The following is a 19532-nucleotide window of genomic DNA, read 5'->3' as shown; positions in this document are numbered from 1 at the left end:
GAGAGAGAGAGAGAGAGAGAGAGAGAGAGAAGGAGACAAAGAAAGAAAGAAAGAAAGAAAGAAAGAAAGAAAGAAAGAAAGAAAAGAACCCAGATCAACTGCTCTGAATATGTTGCTCTTAGGGAAAGGGGGTCCGTCGGTGTGCAGAGGTATGATGTAGGCATGGGATGGTAGGCTTGCTGCGGCTCCATGAGCCAGGTCCTACAGGACTTCTGGGAGATCCAGCAGACCAGGACCCCAGGTGACAGAGGGAAGCACATCCAGGAGGGTGTGCGCCTTAATTGCCTTCTGCCCTGCCTGAGTCACCTATGCAGGGATAATGAGGTGATTTGGTTTGATGATGTGAGCAACGTGCACAGGCAGCACTTAGGAGGCAGCCGGCATTAAATTCACCATGCCAGGCATCTGCTTTCCCCTCTACCATGTGCGTAGGTGCTGCAACAGCTCAGCATGTGGGGTTTGATGAATGGACAGATGAGATGTCCTTATCTACTGGGACTGGGAGCTTCCTAAACCTCCTCACTCTCATTGCACAGTTACAGCTGTTTCCCAAAACAGGGTCAGGGAGTCCACGAATACAGAGCTGCCTGGAACTTACCAATTGTTCCCTTCAGACAAATAGAAATAAGTGGTTAGGAAAAGGAGATCACCTCCCCAGCACCTCACACGCAGTACTAGGGGCTGTGTCAGAATCATAACACAGGATGGAAAGCTTAAAGGATGGACTGCGTGAGGATTTGGGGGGACATGCAGACAAACCATCAGACTTACATATTTATTTGTGTAACACATGCTCTTCGTCTTTCTAAGCAGAACAAATGCTGAGTGAGTCAAGACTCTGGGAATGGGGCAAGTGCCATGGGCAGGGTCCCTGACCCATGCTGGCTCCCCACAGCCAGGGCGAGAGCCCAGCACGCTCAGCACAGCAGCGCTGACGTCAGCCCTGATTTGAACACCTTGTTTGAAAACCTCTCCATGTCATTCCAGGCCAGAAGCTCTCCTGGCTTTGAATTCCTAGGCCCCATTTCCACACTTTCTGAAACCAGCACTGCCACTTGGACAAGCAGATTCATCTTCAGTTTCATCTGACCCTGCTTATTCCAAAACCAGCAGATAAAGTTCTCCTTCAGATCTCTCTTCTCCATTTAATATAAGGTAGAGGCACAGGGAAAGTGTAAAAATGGTCTTTTAAAAATTAAACATATTTACAACAACCATCTCCTCTTTCCTTTATGATTAAGCACTGGCTCTGACCTGCTGTGCTTGGTAAACACAGATGAGCCTCCTCCAGCCCAGGGCAGGAGCAGGGATTTGCAGGTCATGTGACCATCTCAGAAGTGAGATGCAGGGGAAATCAAGAAGATGGGCAAGTACTAGGAAAGATTTCAAAATAGGGCAGGTGAAAAGCTTTGCCTGAATTTCTTCTTGAAAGAGTTAGTAAAATACCTGAGGCTTAGGGACACTGCAGCCCTCTTGACACCATGAGGCATTTTGACCGACACTGAAAATTCTGTGTGGTGCACTAGGAATAAAGAACTTAAAGCCTTTTTATTACCTCTAAGCTTTGGGGCCAATTGTAGGTTCTCCAAAATTCAAACTTCTGTTTATGGTTTTAACAATTGCCATGGTTTCTACCTTGTCCTTTAAAGCAATCCTAAGGTATCCTCAGAAGCAAATTAAGACCACTAATGTGGCTCTTTGTTGGAAGACAGGCAAAATTATGTGCTCCTGTGTGTATTTTGTGGGAGTCTGAGATATGAAGGACTAGAAATCATAATTGGTCATGTCCTGTTCTGCCATCTTAGTTATGCCGTGATAATGTGTATAGGAACCCAGACAAGCTCAAAAGGTTTATACATTCTACTCACCTCCTGTCTTCATTTCTCTTTTTAAAATATCCTATGCCTGAAGCAGCCTCTTGCTTTGCTAAATTCCTCCTTCTCAAGGGTCCTTAACATACAGCAGTGGTGAAGGAACTCAAGCAAAGTGTGTTCTCAACCGTGTAAAGAACAACAGTTCAGTGTACCCATGGGAGAGCAGCCTGATTCTCTCATGTGCCCCAAGGAAGGGACATGTTCTGAAGGCAAATCTGTGCTGCTTATGTGTGAACAGGGACACCAGGGGACACTAGGACTCTACAGAGATGGGGCAGCCCTGCAGCTGTGCAGAGCCTTGCCCCGCCCTGCTGATTTGCATGTCCCAGAGCACAGCAGCAGGGACTTCTTCATAGGCTGTCACACCCTGTGCAGGACTCAGTCCCAGTCAGGACACAGCATGGACATGAGGGTCCCCGCTCAGCTCCTGGGGCTCCTGCTGCTCTCGCTGCCAGGTCAGAGACAGCCTGGGAACTTACTCAGCACAGTGTGGTTTGTGCTGCCTGAACCTTCAAGGAGGTGTTTTATCATGATTAGTTGTGCTGATATTTGCTATGACTCTATTATCAAGTGCCAAATGTGACACCCAATGACCCAGCCTCCACTCTCCTCATCTGCATCGATCGGAGACGCAGTCACCCTCAGTTGTCGGGTCAGTGAGGATGTTGAGGAGTGGTTACACTGGTATACAGCAGAAACCAGGGAAAGCTCCTAACATCTTAGTATATGCTTCGTCTAGTTTACAAGCTGGGGTCCCAAAAAGGGACAGCAGCAGTGGATCTGGGACAGATTTTTCTCTCATCACCAGCAGCCTGGAGCCTGACGAAGTTGCATCTTACTGCTGTCTACAGACTTGGGATGAGCCCCCCACAGTGATATGGACCCTAACACAAAGCAGCCAGGGAAGCAGAAGTGTGGGGCTGGGTGGCCCCAGCTGCTCCTCCTGGTGTCTCCACCCGCTAAGCACATTTCTTAGATGCAGCCAAGCCTTGCTGGGCACCGCGGGATTGGGGTAGAAGGATGGAGGGAGACTTCTCTGCACCCTAACTATCTCCCCTCCTTCTCATTTCCAGCAATGCAGACATCACGATGCTTGTCTTGATTTCACGCAGGCACACGTGAGCATCCCTGAACAGCTCGGGTTATGGCAAACATTTGAATTCGGACAGCAACAGAGAAGCCCTTGCATGTACTCCATGCAAGAATTTTAAAATGCCTACACCATTTTTTATACTAGATCCAGCCATGTGCTATGTGTACCTTGGCTGTCATATATCCCAGCTTGGTGCAGTATGAGCTACAGTTCCTTGCGTAAAGTCTACCAGCCTGAGGGGCTGGGGATTTAGCTCAGCGGCACAGCGCCTGCCTGGCAAGCGTGAGGTTGTGAGTTCGATTCCCAATACTGAAAAAAAAAAAAAAGAAATTATACCAGCCTGTTGTTCCTGGAGATATTAATGAATATCCCATTTAAATCTGTCTGGTTTATATGATAAATGCAAAAAGTACATTGCCAGATAAAACTAAAATAGAAGTAGAAGCTTAGTTCCATGGTTACATTAGGTATATTTCCAGAGCTGAACAGACTTGTGTGGCTCAGGGCCAGGCTGCTGATCAATACAAATGCGCATATTTATGGCATGTTAGAAAATCATTTTGAGCAGCACCTATGTCATTAACAGTGTTACAGCCAGAGCAGAAATCTCACCAACCTTTTCTCCAATAAGTCTGGTGGCCCCAGATATTCTCTTGGATATTCAGCTGTTTTGCTTCCTTTCTCCCCCATACTGAGTCAATATTCATCTAAGGAAGTGCCGTGTCAGAATAAATCTAAGGAGTCAACCCTTCCCTTTAGCACTGTTACTGTGTTATAAAAACAGTTTACAACGCTTCCCCTTCTTCCAGTACAGCTTAGGGATGTGTGGAATGAGGGTTACTCATAGCATTTCTCTATTCAATCCATGAGCTAAGCGCTGTTTGCATATTACAAAGTGATGGTGATTAAAAAGAGCAAGCAAAGGGAAGAGAGGGATATATTATCCTAACCAAGAGCTTCCTGGCAATGAGTAAATGAGAAAGTATTCAGTTACTTGCTTTCTTCTCATCTTCATGCTGTGTTAACTACTGGTTACAACTTAAGCTCAGGAGGTGGTTCCTGAGCTGAGACTGAGAAGTTTTCTTCCTGCAAACAGTGTATCTACAATTGTATTTATTACCTTACACAGAATAAGCAGTAAATATGAAAAAAAGTATTCTTCGATTCTTTTATTTATACTATTTTTAGGGAAATACGTGTTACTTCAGTGACAAAGCTCTGACTAGATGCAGTAAAAGAAGTAAACCTTGAATATTTAAAAATACAAAAATTTATATCATGACAGATAAAAGTATAATTGCAATTGAAATATAAATCTATTATGAATGAAACAAATGATGCAGACCTATATGTCTAATTAATTAAACCAACTGTAGCCTTAAAGAACCAACATTTCAAAATGCTAAAAATAAGGGATAACCCTGAATAATATTTAGTTTTGTTACCATCTTCAACTTGAACACAAATATCTTGGCAAGATGTTTGCTATTCTGAGAGTGTTTTTTGGTTTTGAGTTTAATGTATTATCACCTCCTCCTTCCGTTTAGACACCATCAGTCCTCTCATAAGCTTTCTGGAATGAGTTAACATTTGTGATCATGTAAACAACACCTGGCATAGCAGAGTCACCAATGTACCAGCATGGGGCTCCCAATGAATCTAAGACTGTTTTGTCCCATGGTGGCAATAGTATATTCCTCTCCTTTAAGTTTGTTGTGTTCAATAAAAAGTCAAAGCAATTGTTACCTGAGAGATGTTAAAGTGTCACCCACAAGTCTGGTGATCCTGGAGGCCCTTAAGAGAAGGAGGTGTTGGTGGAAGCAGGCATGCCCCTGGGCATTCCTGGGCCAACTGTGATCCCCTCCTCACACCCTGTGCAGAGACTTGCGAGAGAGGTAGAGAGTGCAGTGCAGGAACCTAGCACTTCTGGGACCTTCTCACATTTCTGCTGCCACAGCTTCAGCCACTCACCAACTGCTGAGTGTGCAACAAGGAACTGCTGGGGTTCCCACAGCTGCAGTGGAAGGGGTCCTGGGAGAGGAGGGATGGGCTGGGCTTACAGATCTCTACCACTATTCATTAGTCTACCACCATCTCCTGCAGGGTCCTTAAGGCCCGTGGTCCTTTACAAAACTACATCGTGGTCATATCATGTGGGTTACACAATTCCTGTTCACTGTCCTGTGACCAGTATCTTTATAGAACTCTAGGAGAACTGTTAGTCTTTTGTCCTTACTAGTTAGGTGATTTATTAAGAGGAATTGAATTTTCTACAGAATCTTGCCTGGTAATTGATAGAATAGGATCAGTTTCATGAATACTGGTAAAAAGATTCAGGCAAGGCCTTAGGGTACCAAAATGAATAGGGTGCTATGTTACAGAACTTCCAGTAGATGGCGAACAACCCCACAATAAACAAGCACTGAGGCCTCATTCTAGAAACACTAGGGTAGTAGAAGTGATATTGTCCCTTTAGGAAGTCACTAAGGCAGAGAGTTCTCTGCTCAGCCTTTAGGACTTCTGTGGCTGCGGGTTCTCTGAGGACAATGACCATGTCTTCCCTATCTGGCAGTTCCTTAGTGTTTCCTGTTTTACTTTGTGACTGGTAATACACCTGACTATGACCACCTTCCCAGGAGGCCCCTAGTTAGCAATGAAGCAGAATGGGTTGAGGACAATGGCCACAACTGTGAACGTGGCCAGCTGTGAGTGAAGTAGGAACAAAGTGGTCTCATGAATTCAGAGGTGGAGGTGACAGAACCCGCAGAACTCAACTCCATTGGGAGATGCAGAGGAGATACACTGGAGGATCCCTGAGATGCAGGGAAGGGGGCAGGGGGAGGGGCTGTCACTGCAGACCTGTCCCCTGCTGTCCTCCAGAGTCCTCAGCAGTGAGCGCAGGTCACTGCTCAGTCCACAGGATGTGACGGTGGGCTCTGAGCTTCGTGCTGCTCAGACCCTGCCGTGGGGACGGATTGAGAGGTGATGTGCTAACTTTGGGGTCTCACTGTTCAGGTGCAACTTGCCAGAATTGAAAACAGTATGTTACACAAGCAATTTGATCATTCCTTACCACATGAAACTAATAGTTAATGTGTTACACGCACAGAGCAGATAAGCAGTTTACATATTTATTTGTGCAACACATGTACTTCATCTTTCTCAGCAGATCAGAAGCAGAGTGATTCGAAGATGGGAAATTTTGCTGATCCTCTTCTTGGCCTCTGCCCCTGAGGAGCAGAGAGATTAGCTGCTCACTTTCTCCCTCAGGAGAACCTTCAGCTCACAGGACCAGGGCAGCTCTGTAGTCCTGGTCTCCCACGGTGTCGCTCCTCCTGGGGCTCTCAGCTTGGTTAGCACCCAGAGTGTTGAGTATTTTTCTTATCTGATCCCCTGCCAGGTGGCCCCATGGGCAGTGTCTCCTGTCTTACAAGTCCTCAGCCCCATGCGTCAGGGAAGCAGCTGCTTCCTCCGTAGCTCTGGGCACAGATCTGCAGGTCTCAGCACTGCAATCCTGACTTCATCCCAGGTTCAGGTCCCGGTTCCAAACCTCTCCCATTCACTGTCGTTTTGGCAAATCTATTAAGACCCTAAATTCACTGCCCACCTCTGGTCAGTTCCTGACACACCCTCAGCATCTGGGTAAGGAGGATTTTTTTTCCTGTTATCCTAGAGTCCTGCTTGTTCCCAACACAGCAGATACAGTCTTTCTTCAGATCTCCCTTCTCCATCCATTATAAGCTAGAAGCACAGGGTTATTTATTTTCAAAGGGCCTATTAAAAACTGATCCCTTTCCAGCAGTCATCTCTGTTTTCTTCAGTTTATTCAGCAGCAGCTCAGACCTGCTGTGCATGGCAGACACAGATGAGCGTCTTCCAGCCTCGGCAGGAGCAGGGATTGGGAGGCTCCTGTGAGCATCTCAGAAGTGAGATGCCAGAGGAACGAAGAAGGTGCACAGGTGCTGGGGAAGATTTTCATACACCTGAGATGGGAGGAGGAGGTGAAAAGTTTTGTTTGGATTTCTTCCAGAAACTTTTTTTAGAGTCCTTGAGGGAAAGAGACACCGCAGCCCTCTTCAGATCATGAGGCCTTAGGTCCAACTGTTAAAATTCCATGTATTCACACTGTCAAAGCAGGAAGAAAGGATTTGGGTCCTTCCTACTGTATCCAACCTGCTGCTCCATTCTTAAATGTTCCAACACTCAAACTTCTGTTCATGATTTTAAAAACATCCCGTTTCTTGCATTGCTTCTGAAATAATTCTAACTTATCCTGAAAGGAAAATGGAGAGCAAGAACCTGGCGGGGCGTTAGAACTGCCTCTGGTGGAAGACAGGCAGAAACAGGAGCTCGTGTCTCTGGCAGGGGAAGCCTGGGCCTAGAAAGCATCACTGCATATGAAGGTCCTCCCCTGCCATGTGACTCATGCTGTGATAAGGAATAGAGGAACTCCGACAAGTTCAATGAATTTTTTAATTCTGCTGTCCTCCTGTCGTCACTTCTCATTTTACCCTGAGGTTGAGACAGCCCATTATTTCCCTTAAGTCCTTCTCCTCAGAGGGATCATAACACAGTACTGTGGTCCTCAAGTAAAGTGCATTCTGAAACATGAGAACAAGTTTATGGTAGTCGTGGGAGAGCAGCCAGATTCCGTCCTAGGCCCAATGGAGAAACACATTCTCTACGTCAAATCTGTGCTGCCCTGGCCTGGGGAGGGACCCCAGAGAACACTGAGCCTGTCCTGAGATAGCCCGCCCTGCAGCTGGGCCACACCCCTCTCAGCCCTGCTCATTTGCATATTCCTGGAGCACAGCCAGCTGCTTGAGGACTTCTTAATAGGCTGCAGGTCTCATCCTGTGCAGGAGTCAGTCCCAGTCTGGACACAGTGTGGACATGAGGGTCTCCGCTCCGTTTCTGGGCCACTTGCTGCTCTGGGTCGCAGGTGAGGAAGGACAGCACCAGGAATTTCCTGAGCTCACTTGATCAGAGTTGCCTGAGGTTTCAGAAAGGTCCTGTTTTATCACGAATAACTGTGATGGTATTGTTACATTTCCAATTTCAGGTGCCAGATGTGACATCCAGTTGACACAGCCTCCATCCTTATCTGCATCTGCAGGAGACAGAGTCACCATCTTTTGCCAGACCAGTCAGAGTGTTAACAAATGGTTAAACTGGTATCAGCAGAAACCAGGGCAAGCTCCTAAACTCCTGATCTACTATGCAACCAGTTTGCAATCTGGGGTCCCATCCAGGTTCAGCGGCAGTGAGTCTGGGACAGATTTCACTCTCACCATCAGCAGCCTGCAGCCTGAAGATGTTGCAACTTACTACTGTCAACAAGAGTATAGTTACCCTCGCACAGTGATACAAGCCATGCCATAAACCTCCCAGGGAAGCAGAAGTGTGAGCCTGGGCTGCCCCAGCTGCTCCTCCTGGTGTGTCCAAGAGTGGAGCAAGTTCTTCAGATGCATCCAGGCTTTGGAGGTCACTGGAAGTATTTGGTAGAAGGATTCAGCAGAGCTCCCCTGTTCCATAACTTTCTTTTAGGTTTCTCAGTCCTGATTTAATGACAAACACAAATCCAACGTACACTGGAGTAATGTGGATGTGGCATCATTTTGTAATCACACGGCAAGAGAGAAGCTCTTCTATGGATTACAAGCAATGGCTTTTAAAGATTTTCATTACTTTTCGAGATTTATAGTCACAAAACTACTAGAAGTGAAAAAGTGTCTTTTATATCCTAACCCCTAACACAGTACAACATCACAATAAATTGCAATTCTGTTGCAACCAATCAACACCCATGGTTCACATTAAGGTTGTGTCTTGATGTTGAACATTTCACCAGGAAACACATGTATAGTGACATGTATCCCACATGACCCAATGCTCTTTCACTGCCCTAAATACCACTGTCTTCTACCTGTGCATCTTCTTTTTCCTCCTATTTCTGTAAGTCATTCATGTCTTACCATGTCTATATTTTTTTGTCTGGAAAAATAAAATGTTGGAATTTACAGTATGAAAGATTTTCCAAAGCTAATCTCAAAATATACCGCTATGGAACACAGAAATAAGAAACAATGAATCATACATTTTGCTCCTACTTCCACTTTTTTCATTGCACCTATTATTATCTTGAATATCCTGGCTTCATAAAGGTGTCAGATACATTACTATGCAAGACAAGAGTGCTTCCATAGTATTGATTGTGTCTCAGGGGTCACCAGAAGGGTACAGATTCCTTGGACTAAATGTGAAGAGTCTATTGTAATTTTAAACCATGCAGAGGAAATTTTAAATTTTTTTTCCAGTTGATTTTATTGATGCACCCTTGATATAAGTTCTGATGCCCATAGGATCAGTTGGATTGACAAGAGGAAGACAGAAACTCTCACTGTTCTTTTTTATGTCATTCAGATCCATTCACTCAGTGAACCTAGCTCAGTGTCTTCCTCTACCAGTCAGGGAAATCCCTTCGCTCTTGTTGATCTGTTTTCTGAGAAGTGAAGAAAAAAGGAGGTGGTTTCATTGTGTACTGGAAATAAAAATCTCCTGTCCTTATTTTTATGTCTGCATATGTGGCTGTTAAGAATGTGGCACTTGAACAATTTCCATAAACACAGCATTTCAGCCCAGTGTGAAAAATAGACTGAATTCTTTGACGAGACAAGAGGATGTGGCATGGAAACACAGAAAAATAGTAATTAACAAATGCCTTAATGACTTCTTCCTCCTCTAGTTACTACTGATTACTACTGAGTACCAATTAAACAAAATCTTAACGACCAAGTAGTGTGAACAACTTAACCACTCATCGATTCCTGGTGGAAATGATGACCATGTGACTTCCCAGGAGAACAGCTTGGCAGAGTCTTAAAAACTTATTGTGAACCTGTCACACCCAACAGTGGATCTTTCAGGCTTTTGACTAACGTGCTTGAAAACACCTGTTCACTCAACATCTTGTGAAAGACTACTAAAAGTAGCTTTGTTCATAATAGCCTGAAGCGAAAACTACCTAAATGGTCATCAATGCATGAAGCAATAAATTATGACATCACCATCCATTACATAGTACTCAGAAAGAAAGAAGATCACATCATGGGTACCTGAACAGCATGAATGGACCTAAAAACAATTCTTTTGTGCAGAAATAAGAATTACGGGGTAATAGAAGGTCTATAATTTATGTTCTATGAAATTCCAGAGAAGGAAAATCTAATATATAGTGACAACTGAAAGACTTGACTTTGCTGAGTCCATGGGGTGGAGAGGAAATTGGTTTAAAAAAAGGCAGGAAAAAGTTTTGCTTATACAGAGCAATTTGTTATTCCAGTGGAATTTTCCCAGTATAATTTTGATAGAGATTACACTAAATCTGTAATTCACTTTGGATGGTATGAACATTTTAGCAGTGTTAATTCCTCGAGTACAGGAATGTGGGGTATCTTTCCATTTATCTGTGTCTTCTGTAATTTCTTTCATGACTTTTAGTGGAGTCTAACTTACCAATAGTTCTCTCCTGTGACTCTATGTGCTTGTTTGTGTCCTGTTTAAATGTTTGCCTACTTTTCTTTTTTTTTTTTTGGTACCGGAAATCAAAGTGAGGACCTTGCACTTACCAGGCAGGGGCTTATGTGGCTGAGGTATATCCTAGGCCCTGTTTGCCTACATTTAAGGCTTAAAGTTATCCTCTTGGCCTTTCTCCCGATAGTACGCAACTCATACCTGTAGGCTACGACTCCATTAATTCATATTTATACCTGATGCCCTATGGATCAATATTTTTCCAATGTGTTCTTCAGTTCATTTTCGTTTCCCATTGCTCCTCACCATGTAATGGAAGAAAATGGCACATGAACGTATAATTAACTTTACTATCTTTGTAGAAATGTGTATATGTGGCTCTTTTCTCCCCATACTCTTTTTTTGCTTGTTCATTTTATTTACCTTTGTTCTCATGGTGCACAACACTGTCTTATTGAAGTTCTTCCATAACCCCCTACCCACTTTTGTAATGCTGGAGGTCGAACCCAGGGTCTTATGCTGTACTATCGAGCTATATCCCCATTCCGTATAAAAGTCTTAAAATGGAACTTTATTCATATTCTATTGATTTTTTTTTATACAGGGCATCAAACTCAGGACTTTGTACTTGCCAGGCATGCTCTTGTGCCACTGAACTATATCCCCAGCCCTCATAATCTATTTTTATCCCTCAAAATTTTGTGCCTATCCTAGCTTCTCTGATTTTCTTTGTATATTCTAGAAACTGCTCATCAATTTATTTATTGACTTTTTTATTTTAAAAATAAAAAACTAATAAAACAACACTTAAGAAAAATTCAAAACAACACTAAAACAACAAAAATGGCACATGACGGCAAAACAAAAGGATAGGAATTAGCAATGGTGGCTGCATTACATACTTCATCTTCCATGAGGTTGCTAAGTCCACCACACATAAATAAAGCATTTGTAGACTGACTGGAATTCATTGTATGAAATGCATTTGTGTATACATTCACCTTTTGAGAAAATTAAATTTGTATAATACCAAGTTTTCTTGGTATTATAGACATGGAACAGTCTCTATTTATCTCAATGGTTTTTAATTTAAAGACATAGTGAGTGTCTTGACAGTGAACCCAGAGCCTGAGTGAAATTATTTTTGTAAAGCGTTTTGGTTCAGTTGTTAGGAATTCATGCAAAAATTTTTTGTAAATATGTGAAGATATCCCTTTACTCTTTCACTCTGTGAATTTTATGACTTTATCTTCTTATTGTATTTTTCAACATCTTGAGCATAATTTTGAATAAAAGAGATAAATGTGGACTTTGCTTTTATATTTTCTTTTCCAAAGGATAAAACACTCAAAATTTTATTGGTGAATATGATGTTTTTAGAGACTTTAATACAAGTGTAACCAGAGTTCTCCAAGACTGTTAAGGTGAAAGGGCTGGAGTCTGGGTTGATTGATGCAGTGTAATGAAATGATATGGAGAATCACTCAAGGAATAGTTCATTGCCAACACAGAAAGTTCAAGCTCTGATTTCAGCACAGTGGTATCATTTGCTGAAGAAACAGAGACCAACTGCTGCTCCCTGTGTGAGGTTGCAGTTGTCCACTCACCTCTACTACTGAGCCTAAAGGATTGTTGCCTTTTGCAAATTCTCAGAAGGATAAACCTGCATTAAGGACCCTGGGAAAGACTGAAAACCTGGAAGGAAGAAGAATGTCTGCAAGACAAATTTCATCCAAAGCTCTATTTCAACCAGGTACAATTATGTACGTAGGGAGATGATCAGACACATTACAGGTGGAGAGAAACAAGCTTATAGGCTTTTATCTTGTGCTCAATATGTTTGTACTGAACAGCATGAGGCTGATTCAAAAGTTTGATAAGATAGGAAGACAACAATAGCAGGTTCTGTGACCACAGAGGAGGAATGCTATGCTCAGGCTGAGCCAAGGGCCTTCCGACCTGACCACCTGGGCATGGCTTGCTCAAGTGTAGACAAAGAGAGGCCAGTGTTTCTGCAGCTGCAAGCTCAGCTGAGCTGGTTCTTGCTGCTTTGCATGCTCCTCCCCACACCCACTGGCCTTCAGAGCCTATATCATTGCCTGAGCAGGAGCTCCGGGGAAGATCTGTACCAGAGAGGACCTAGTGTGCACCATGGAAGCTCTGGCTCAACTCCTCTGTCTCCTGTTACTCTGGGTCCAAGGTGAGGGCTATGTGGGATATTTCTGCATATCTGTGAAAACTCAGTGTTGGCTTCTATGTTCAGTACTAGTGTCTCTGTACAGTAAACAGGGTTATTAAAGTTCAGTATAGATCAATGAGTTTAGCTGTACTGAGAAGATAGTTGGTATGTCCTAGATTCCATGGGTGACATTTCTGTTTTATTTTTCAATCTCAGATTCCACTGGACAAATCCTGTTGACCCAGTCTCCAGCCTCCCTGGCTTTGTCTCCAGGAGAAACAGCCACTCTCAGCTGCAAGGCCAGTCAGAGTGTCAGCAGCTACCTAGCCTGGTACCAGCAGAAACCTTTCCAGGCTCCCAGGCTCCTTTGCTATGGTGCCTCCAGCATGGCCCCTGGAATCCCAGACCGGTTCAGTTGCAGTGGGTCAGGGACAGACTTCACTCTCACCATCAGCAGCCTGGAGCCTGAAGATCTTGCAACTTACTACTGTCAACAAGGTTATAGGAACCCTCCCACAGTGATACAAGCCATGACATAAACCTCCCAGGGAAGCAGAAGTTTGAGGCTGGGCTGCCCCAGCTGCTCCTCTTGGTGTGTCCCACAGCAGAGCAAGTTCTTCAGATGCATCCAGGCTTTGAAGGTCACTGGAAGGATTTGGTAGAAGGGTTCAAGAGACCGCCTCTGCTCCATAACTTTCTTTTTGTGTCTCAATCGTCATTTTAAAAGGACATCAATCCAAGTAGACTGGAATAATGTGGACTGTGGCATCATTTTGTATTCACACGGCAACAGAGAAGCTCTTCTATGGATTCCAAGGCACAGTTTTTAAAGACTTTCATCTCTTTTGGCGAGCTATAGTCACAAAAAAGGTTAAAGTGCAGAGGTGTTTTTTATATCCCTGCCCCTACCTCTACACAGTGTGTCATCACAATAAATTTCAATTCTGTTGCAATCAGTGAAGATCCATAGTTCACATGAAGGGTGACTCTTGATGTTGAATACTTAACCCAAAAACACATGTAAAGTGACATGTATCCAACATTTTGGGATGACCCAGTGTTGTTCCAGTGCTCTAAATACCTCTGTCTTCTACCTGTGTAACTTTTTTTTTCTCCCATTTCTGTAAGTCAATCATGTGTCACAATTTGTACTTTTTTGCTTTCTGGAATAATAAAATCTTGGATTTTACAGTATGGAAGATTTTCCAAAGCTTAACTTCTAATATACTGCTATAGAACAGAAATAAAAAATAATGAATAATACATGTTGCTACAACCAAGACTCCCTGTATAGCATGTATTATCATCCCAAATATCCTGGCTTAGTAAAGGTGTTAGATACTTTACTGTACAATATGACAGTGCTTCATAATACTGATTGCATCTTGGAGGTCACAGAAAGGTACAGATTAATTTACCGAATGTTGTGTCTATTGTAATTTTAAAACATGTAGCTGAATTTTGAAATTCTTTTCTTCTTTCCAGTTGATTTTATTGATCATACTTTATATCAATTCTGATGCCCATACAGTCAGCTGGAAGGACAAGCAGAACACAGGAACTCTCACTGTTCTTTCTGATATCATTCAGATCCTTTGACTGCTTCACTGAACCTATCTCAGGGTCTTCCTTTAGCAGTCAGGCAAGTGCCTTGCCTCTTGTTTATCTGTTGTCTGAGAAGTGAAGAAAATAGGTGGTGATTTCATTATTGACTGGAAAAAATATCTCCTGTCTCTATTTTTACCTCTGCATGTGTGCGTTTTAGGACTGTGGCACTTGAACACTTTCCATAAACACAGCATTTCAGCGCAGTGTGCAAAATAGACTTCATTCTTTAGGAAGACAACAGGATGTGGCATGGTTTACATAGGGCCCCGAGCATGTTATTCATTTTTCCAATCAAGATGGTGGCAGCAGAGGAGGTTGCGTTCATTGTAGGGACACAGTCTTGAAGCATAATTCTAACTTCTTTCCTAGAATAATCTCAGGGTCAACAGTAAAAAGCATTCTCTCTGAATAGCCCATTCCTTACTTCCTTATTTCACTAACTGGCTGTATTTATTTATTGCTACTCTCGAGTTTTTTCTGTACTTACTTTTGCCTTTTCAATTGAATATATTAATTACGATGAGCTCTTAGTATTCTAAAACATGCCGAACACAGAACAATGCTAATTAACAAATGCCTAATGACCTGTACCTCCTCTAGTTACTATTGTGTATCAATTAAACAATATCTTAAACAGCAAATAGTGTGAACATCTTAAGTGCCCATCGATTCCTGGTGGAAAAGATGACCATATGATTTCCAAGGAGAATAATTTGGCAGAGTCTTAAGAACTTATTGTCGATGTATCACGCCCAAGAGTAGCTCTTTCAGCCCGTTGACTAACGTGCTTGAAAACACCTGTTCACTCAGCATCTTGTGAAAGACTACTAAAAGTAACTTTGTTCATAACAGCCTGAAGGGAGAAGTACCTACATTGTCATCAGTGCATGAAGCAATAAGTTATGACATCACCATCCATTACATAGTACTCAGAAAGAAAGAAGATCACATTATTGGTATGTGAATAACACGAATCGACCTAAAAACAACTATGTTGTGTGCAAGTGGGAAGCCACTAGGGAATATAACCTATATAATTTCTCTTGTATGGAATTCTAGAGGAGGAAAATCTAATATTATACGGATAACTGATAGACTTGAGTTTGATGAGTCCATGGGGTGGAGAGGAAATTTGTTTAAAAAAAAAGCAGGAAAATTTTTTATTCCAGCCAATTTTTCCCAGTGTATTTTTGATAGAGCTTACATTGACTCTGTAATTCACCTTGGATGGTATGAACATTTTAGCAGTGTTCATTCCTCCAGTACAGCAACATGGGTTATCTTTCCATTTATTTGTGTCTTTTGTAATTTCTTTCATAACTTTTAGTGGAGTCTAACTTACCAATACTTCTTTCATGTGACTCTATGTGCATATTTTTGTCCTGTTTAAATGTTTGCTTACTTTTAAGGCCTTAAGTTATCCTCTTGTCCTTTTTCCTGAAGCTTCCCAAGTCATACCTTTAGGCTATGATACTCTATTAATTCATATTTTTACATGACATCATATGGATCAAAATTTTTTCATATGTACTTAATTTCATTTTCATTTCCCATTGCTCCTCACTATTTAATGGAAAAAAATGGCACATGAACGTATAATTTATTTTACTGTCTTTGTAGAATTATATATATGGAGCTCTTTTTCTCCTGGACTCTTCCTTTTTGCTTGTTCAGTTTATATATCTTTCTTCCTATGGTGCACACCACTGTCTTACTGAAGTTCTTCAGTAATTCCCCACCCACTTTTGCAATGCTGGAGGTTGAACCCGTGGTGTTATGCTGTACTGTTGAGCTATATCCCCACTCCCTATAAAAGCCTTAACATATAATTTTATTCATATTCTATTTTTTTTTTTTTTTTTTTGTACTCAGAGGCAAACTCAGCACCTTGCACTTGCCAGGCAGGCATTCGTTCTACCGACCCACATCCCCTGCCCTCATATTCTATTTCTATTCCTTGAAATTTCTGGGTCTATCTTAAGTTCTTTGATTTTTCTTGTGTATTCTAGAAACTGCTCATCAATTGATTTTTATTTTTTAATTTAAAGATTGAAAAAACTAACAAAACAATAATAAAGAGGAAACCAAACCAACACTAAAACAACAAAAACTAAACATGACCTCAAAACAAAATGATAAGAATTAACAACGGTTGCTGCATTGCATACTTTTATCTTCCATGAAGTTGCTCTGTCCATCAGAGGTAATAAATGATGTGTAGACTGACTGCATTTCATTGCATGAAATATATTTTCTATACATACATCTTTTGAGAAAATTAAATTTTAATAATACCAAGTTTTCTACTTGATGAATATGGAAAAATATCTCTATTTATCTCAATGTTTTTTAATTTACGAGACATAGTGAGTGTATTGACACTGAACCCAGAGCCTGAATGAAATTATTTTCCTAGATTAATTTTGGTTCAGTCTTTAGGAATTTATTTTAAATTTTGTTTTAAGTATGTGAGGATATCTGCTTTTTCTTTCAATCTCTGAATTTTACTGCTTTGTCTTCTTATTGTATTTCCTAGCAGCTTCAGTATAATTTTGAATAAAAGGGATAAATGTGGACATGCCTTTATTTTTCTTTATCTGAAAGAAAAAAACACTCAAAATTTTATTGGTGAATATGATATTTTTAGAGACTTTATTACAAGTGTAAACAGAGTCCTCCAAGATCATTAAGGTGAAAGCGCCAGAGTTTGGGTTGACTGATGCACTGTAATAAAATGACATGGAGAATAACCCAAGGATATTTTCATTGCCTGCACAGAAAGTTCAAGTTCTGATATCAGCACAATGGTATCATGTGCTGAAGAAAGAGAGACCCAGTGTTGCTCCTCTGTGAGGTTGTGGTTGTCCACTGACCTACGCTACTGAGCCTAAACAATTGTTGTCCTTTGCAAATTCTTAGAAGGGTAAGGCTGCATTAAGGACCCTGGGAAAGACTGAAAAACTGCAAAGGAGAAGAATGTCTGGAAGAAAAATTTCATACAAAGCTCTATTTCAAGCAGACACAATTAGGTACATAGGGAGATGATGAGACTCATTAGAGGTGGAGAGAAACAATCTTACAGGCTTTTATCTTGTGCTTAATAGGTTTGTACTGAACAGCATGTGCCTGAGTCTAGAAGTTTGGTAAGACAGGAAGACAACAATAGCAAGTTCTTTGACCACAGAGGAGAAATACTGTGATCAGGCTGAGCCAAGTGCCTTCTGACCTGACCACCTGGGCACGGCTTGCTCATGTGTGGAAAAAAGACGCCAGTGCTCCTGCAGCTGCAAGTTCAGCTCATCTGGTTCCTGCTGCTTTGCATGCTCCTCCCAACACCACTGCTGTTCAGAGCCCATATCATTACCTGAGCCAGAGCTCCGGGGAAGATCTGCTCCAGGGAGGACCCAGTGTGCATCATGGAAGCTGTGGCTCAACTCCTCTGTCTCCTGTTTCTCTGGGTCCAAGGTGAGGGCTGTGTGGGATACTTTTGCATATCTGTGAAAACTGAACTTTTGTTCCTATGTACAGTACTAACATCTGTGTTCAATAAGGACAGTCATTAAAGTTCAATGTAAATCAATGAGCTTAGCTCGACTGAGGAGGCAATTGGTATAACCTAGATTACATGGGTGACATTTCTGATTTATTTTTCCTTCTCAGATTCCACTGGAGAAGTCCTGTTGACCCTGTCTCCAGCCTCCCTGGCTTTGTCTCCAGGAGAAGCAGCCACTCTCAGCTGCACAGCCCATCAGGGTATTAGCAACTACCTAGGCTGGTACCTGCAGAAAGATGCGCAGTCTCCCAGGCTCCTCATCGATGATGCCTCCTGCAGGGCCACTGGCATCCCAGCCCGGTTCAGTGGCAGTGGGTCGGGGACAGGCTTCACTCTCACCATCAGCAACCTGGATCCTGAAGATGTTGCAACTTATTAGTGTTACCAGTATTACAGTGGGTTCCCCTGGTGATTCAGTGTGGAACGAAAACCTCCTGGAGACGGTGGTCATTGTTGTGCTCATAGCAGCTGTTTCCTTTATAGACAGCTGCTGTGGTATCTGCTGAGTCCTAGCATTTCTGTCTCAATCTGAAAATCTTCTGATTCTGAAAAGTAACTTGCTAATAAGATTTCAACTGATTGCTGAACTTTTCCTAAGACTCAGTTGGAAGTTGTTCAGGAACAATTTCCCTTCTATTGGTATCAAATCAGATTCATATGAGATATACATTTTATGTCTAGTACAATAGGTAATGCCACAGCCAAGAAAATGAATTATATTATACATATGTGAGATTTATCCTACCAAATTTTTAGTTTCATTAACTTACACTTAATAATAATAATAATAATAATTAAGAAATAATATAGATGTATATGTCATGTCACTAAACATAAGCATTCTGAGAGTTTACAAGTTCCTGCATTCTTAGTGACCTGATAGATGACTGAGTCACCATGGCCTTGTTTGCCCCAGAAAGTATTTGAATTCCAAACTGTTTCACTTACTTTTTTTTTGTTGTTGGAACAAAATACCTGATGCCCAAAATTAAGGAAGGAAAAGTTTATTTCGCTTACAGCTCGTGGAGGTTTCAGTCCTAACTTGGCAGATTACAAGGCAGAGTGGCACATGGCAGAGGGGTACAGCTCATGGTGACAGAACACAGCAAAAGCAGAAAGCACACACCAGGGCGGAATCCTGGAGGAATGCCCTCAAGCAGCTTCTTCCTCCCCCTTACATATGTAAACTCTCCACCTCAGGGTGGGTGTAGCTCTCACACCCATCAAACTCTAAAAGCCTGCCCCATGGCCACGTGAGGCTTTGGGGGGACACACAGCCTCAAACCATAATATTCCACCCCTGGCCCCCTAAAGACTCATGCCCATCCCTTTATACAAACAGCATTTATTCCATCTGCAAGAGTTGCCAAAGTTCTAAGAGTTGCAGCATTGTTGAAAAGTCCAAGTCCCAAGTCTCCTCCAAGATGTAAGGCAAACTCTTAGCTGCGAGTCCCTGTACAAATGAAAAGTTAGACACACCCAACATTCAATGGCAGAAAATAAGCAGTACCATTCCAAAAGGTACAAACAGGGGGACACAAAGCATTGGGACCAAAGCAAGTCCAAAATCCAGCAGGGCTAACATTATGTCTTGTAATTACATGACCAGCATCTGAAACAGTCTGTAGCACATTGTGAGCTTAAAAGGGCTTGTATGAGTCCACCCCTGTGGCACTTCTGGTGGTTACAGAT

The 19532-nt window shown here is 42.2% G+C and overlaps 1 protein-coding gene and 2 gene segments (V, D, J or C); all 3 read left to right on the top strand.

Moving 5' to 3' along the window:
• Nucleotides 1-8349, top strand: part of LOC106150277 — a 14070-nt gene extending 5721 nt beyond the window's left edge. Inside the window, exons 3-7 of the mRNA XM_013522689.1 lie at nt 2113-2329; nt 2446-2530; nt 5848-5949; nt 7830-7909; nt 8030-8349. Coding sequence (XP_013378143.1) covers nt 2113-2329; nt 2446-2530; nt 5848-5949; nt 7830-7909; nt 8030-8349 — 804 coding nt within the window. The remainder of the gene's footprint in view (nt 1-2112; nt 2330-2445; nt 2531-5847; nt 5950-7829; nt 7910-8029) is intronic.
• A 4216-nt stretch (nt 8350-12565) lies between these two features.
• Nucleotides 12566-13299, top strand: LOC102013277. The segment is given in 2 exon segments: nt 12591-12700; nt 12896-13233. Coding segments are annotated over 2 exon segments (372 nt in total).
• A 4373-nt stretch (nt 13300-17672) lies between these two features.
• LOC102013594 lies at nt 17673-18259 on the top strand. The segment is given in 2 exon segments: nt 17673-17752; nt 17948-18259. Coding segments are annotated over 2 exon segments (321 nt in total).
• Nucleotides 18260-19532: the final 1273 nt, after the last annotated feature.

Source organism: Chinchilla lanigera, unplaced genomic scaffold (genome assembly GCF_000276665.1).
Source record: "Chinchilla lanigera isolate Chin_1 unplaced genomic scaffold, ChiLan1.0 scaffold00069, whole genome shotgun sequence".
Taxonomy (NCBI): Eukaryota; Metazoa; Chordata; class Mammalia; order Rodentia; family Chinchillidae; genus Chinchilla; species Chinchilla lanigera.
Note: the sequence above shows the minus strand (reverse complement) of the source record. Positions and strands in the feature narration are given on the sequence as shown.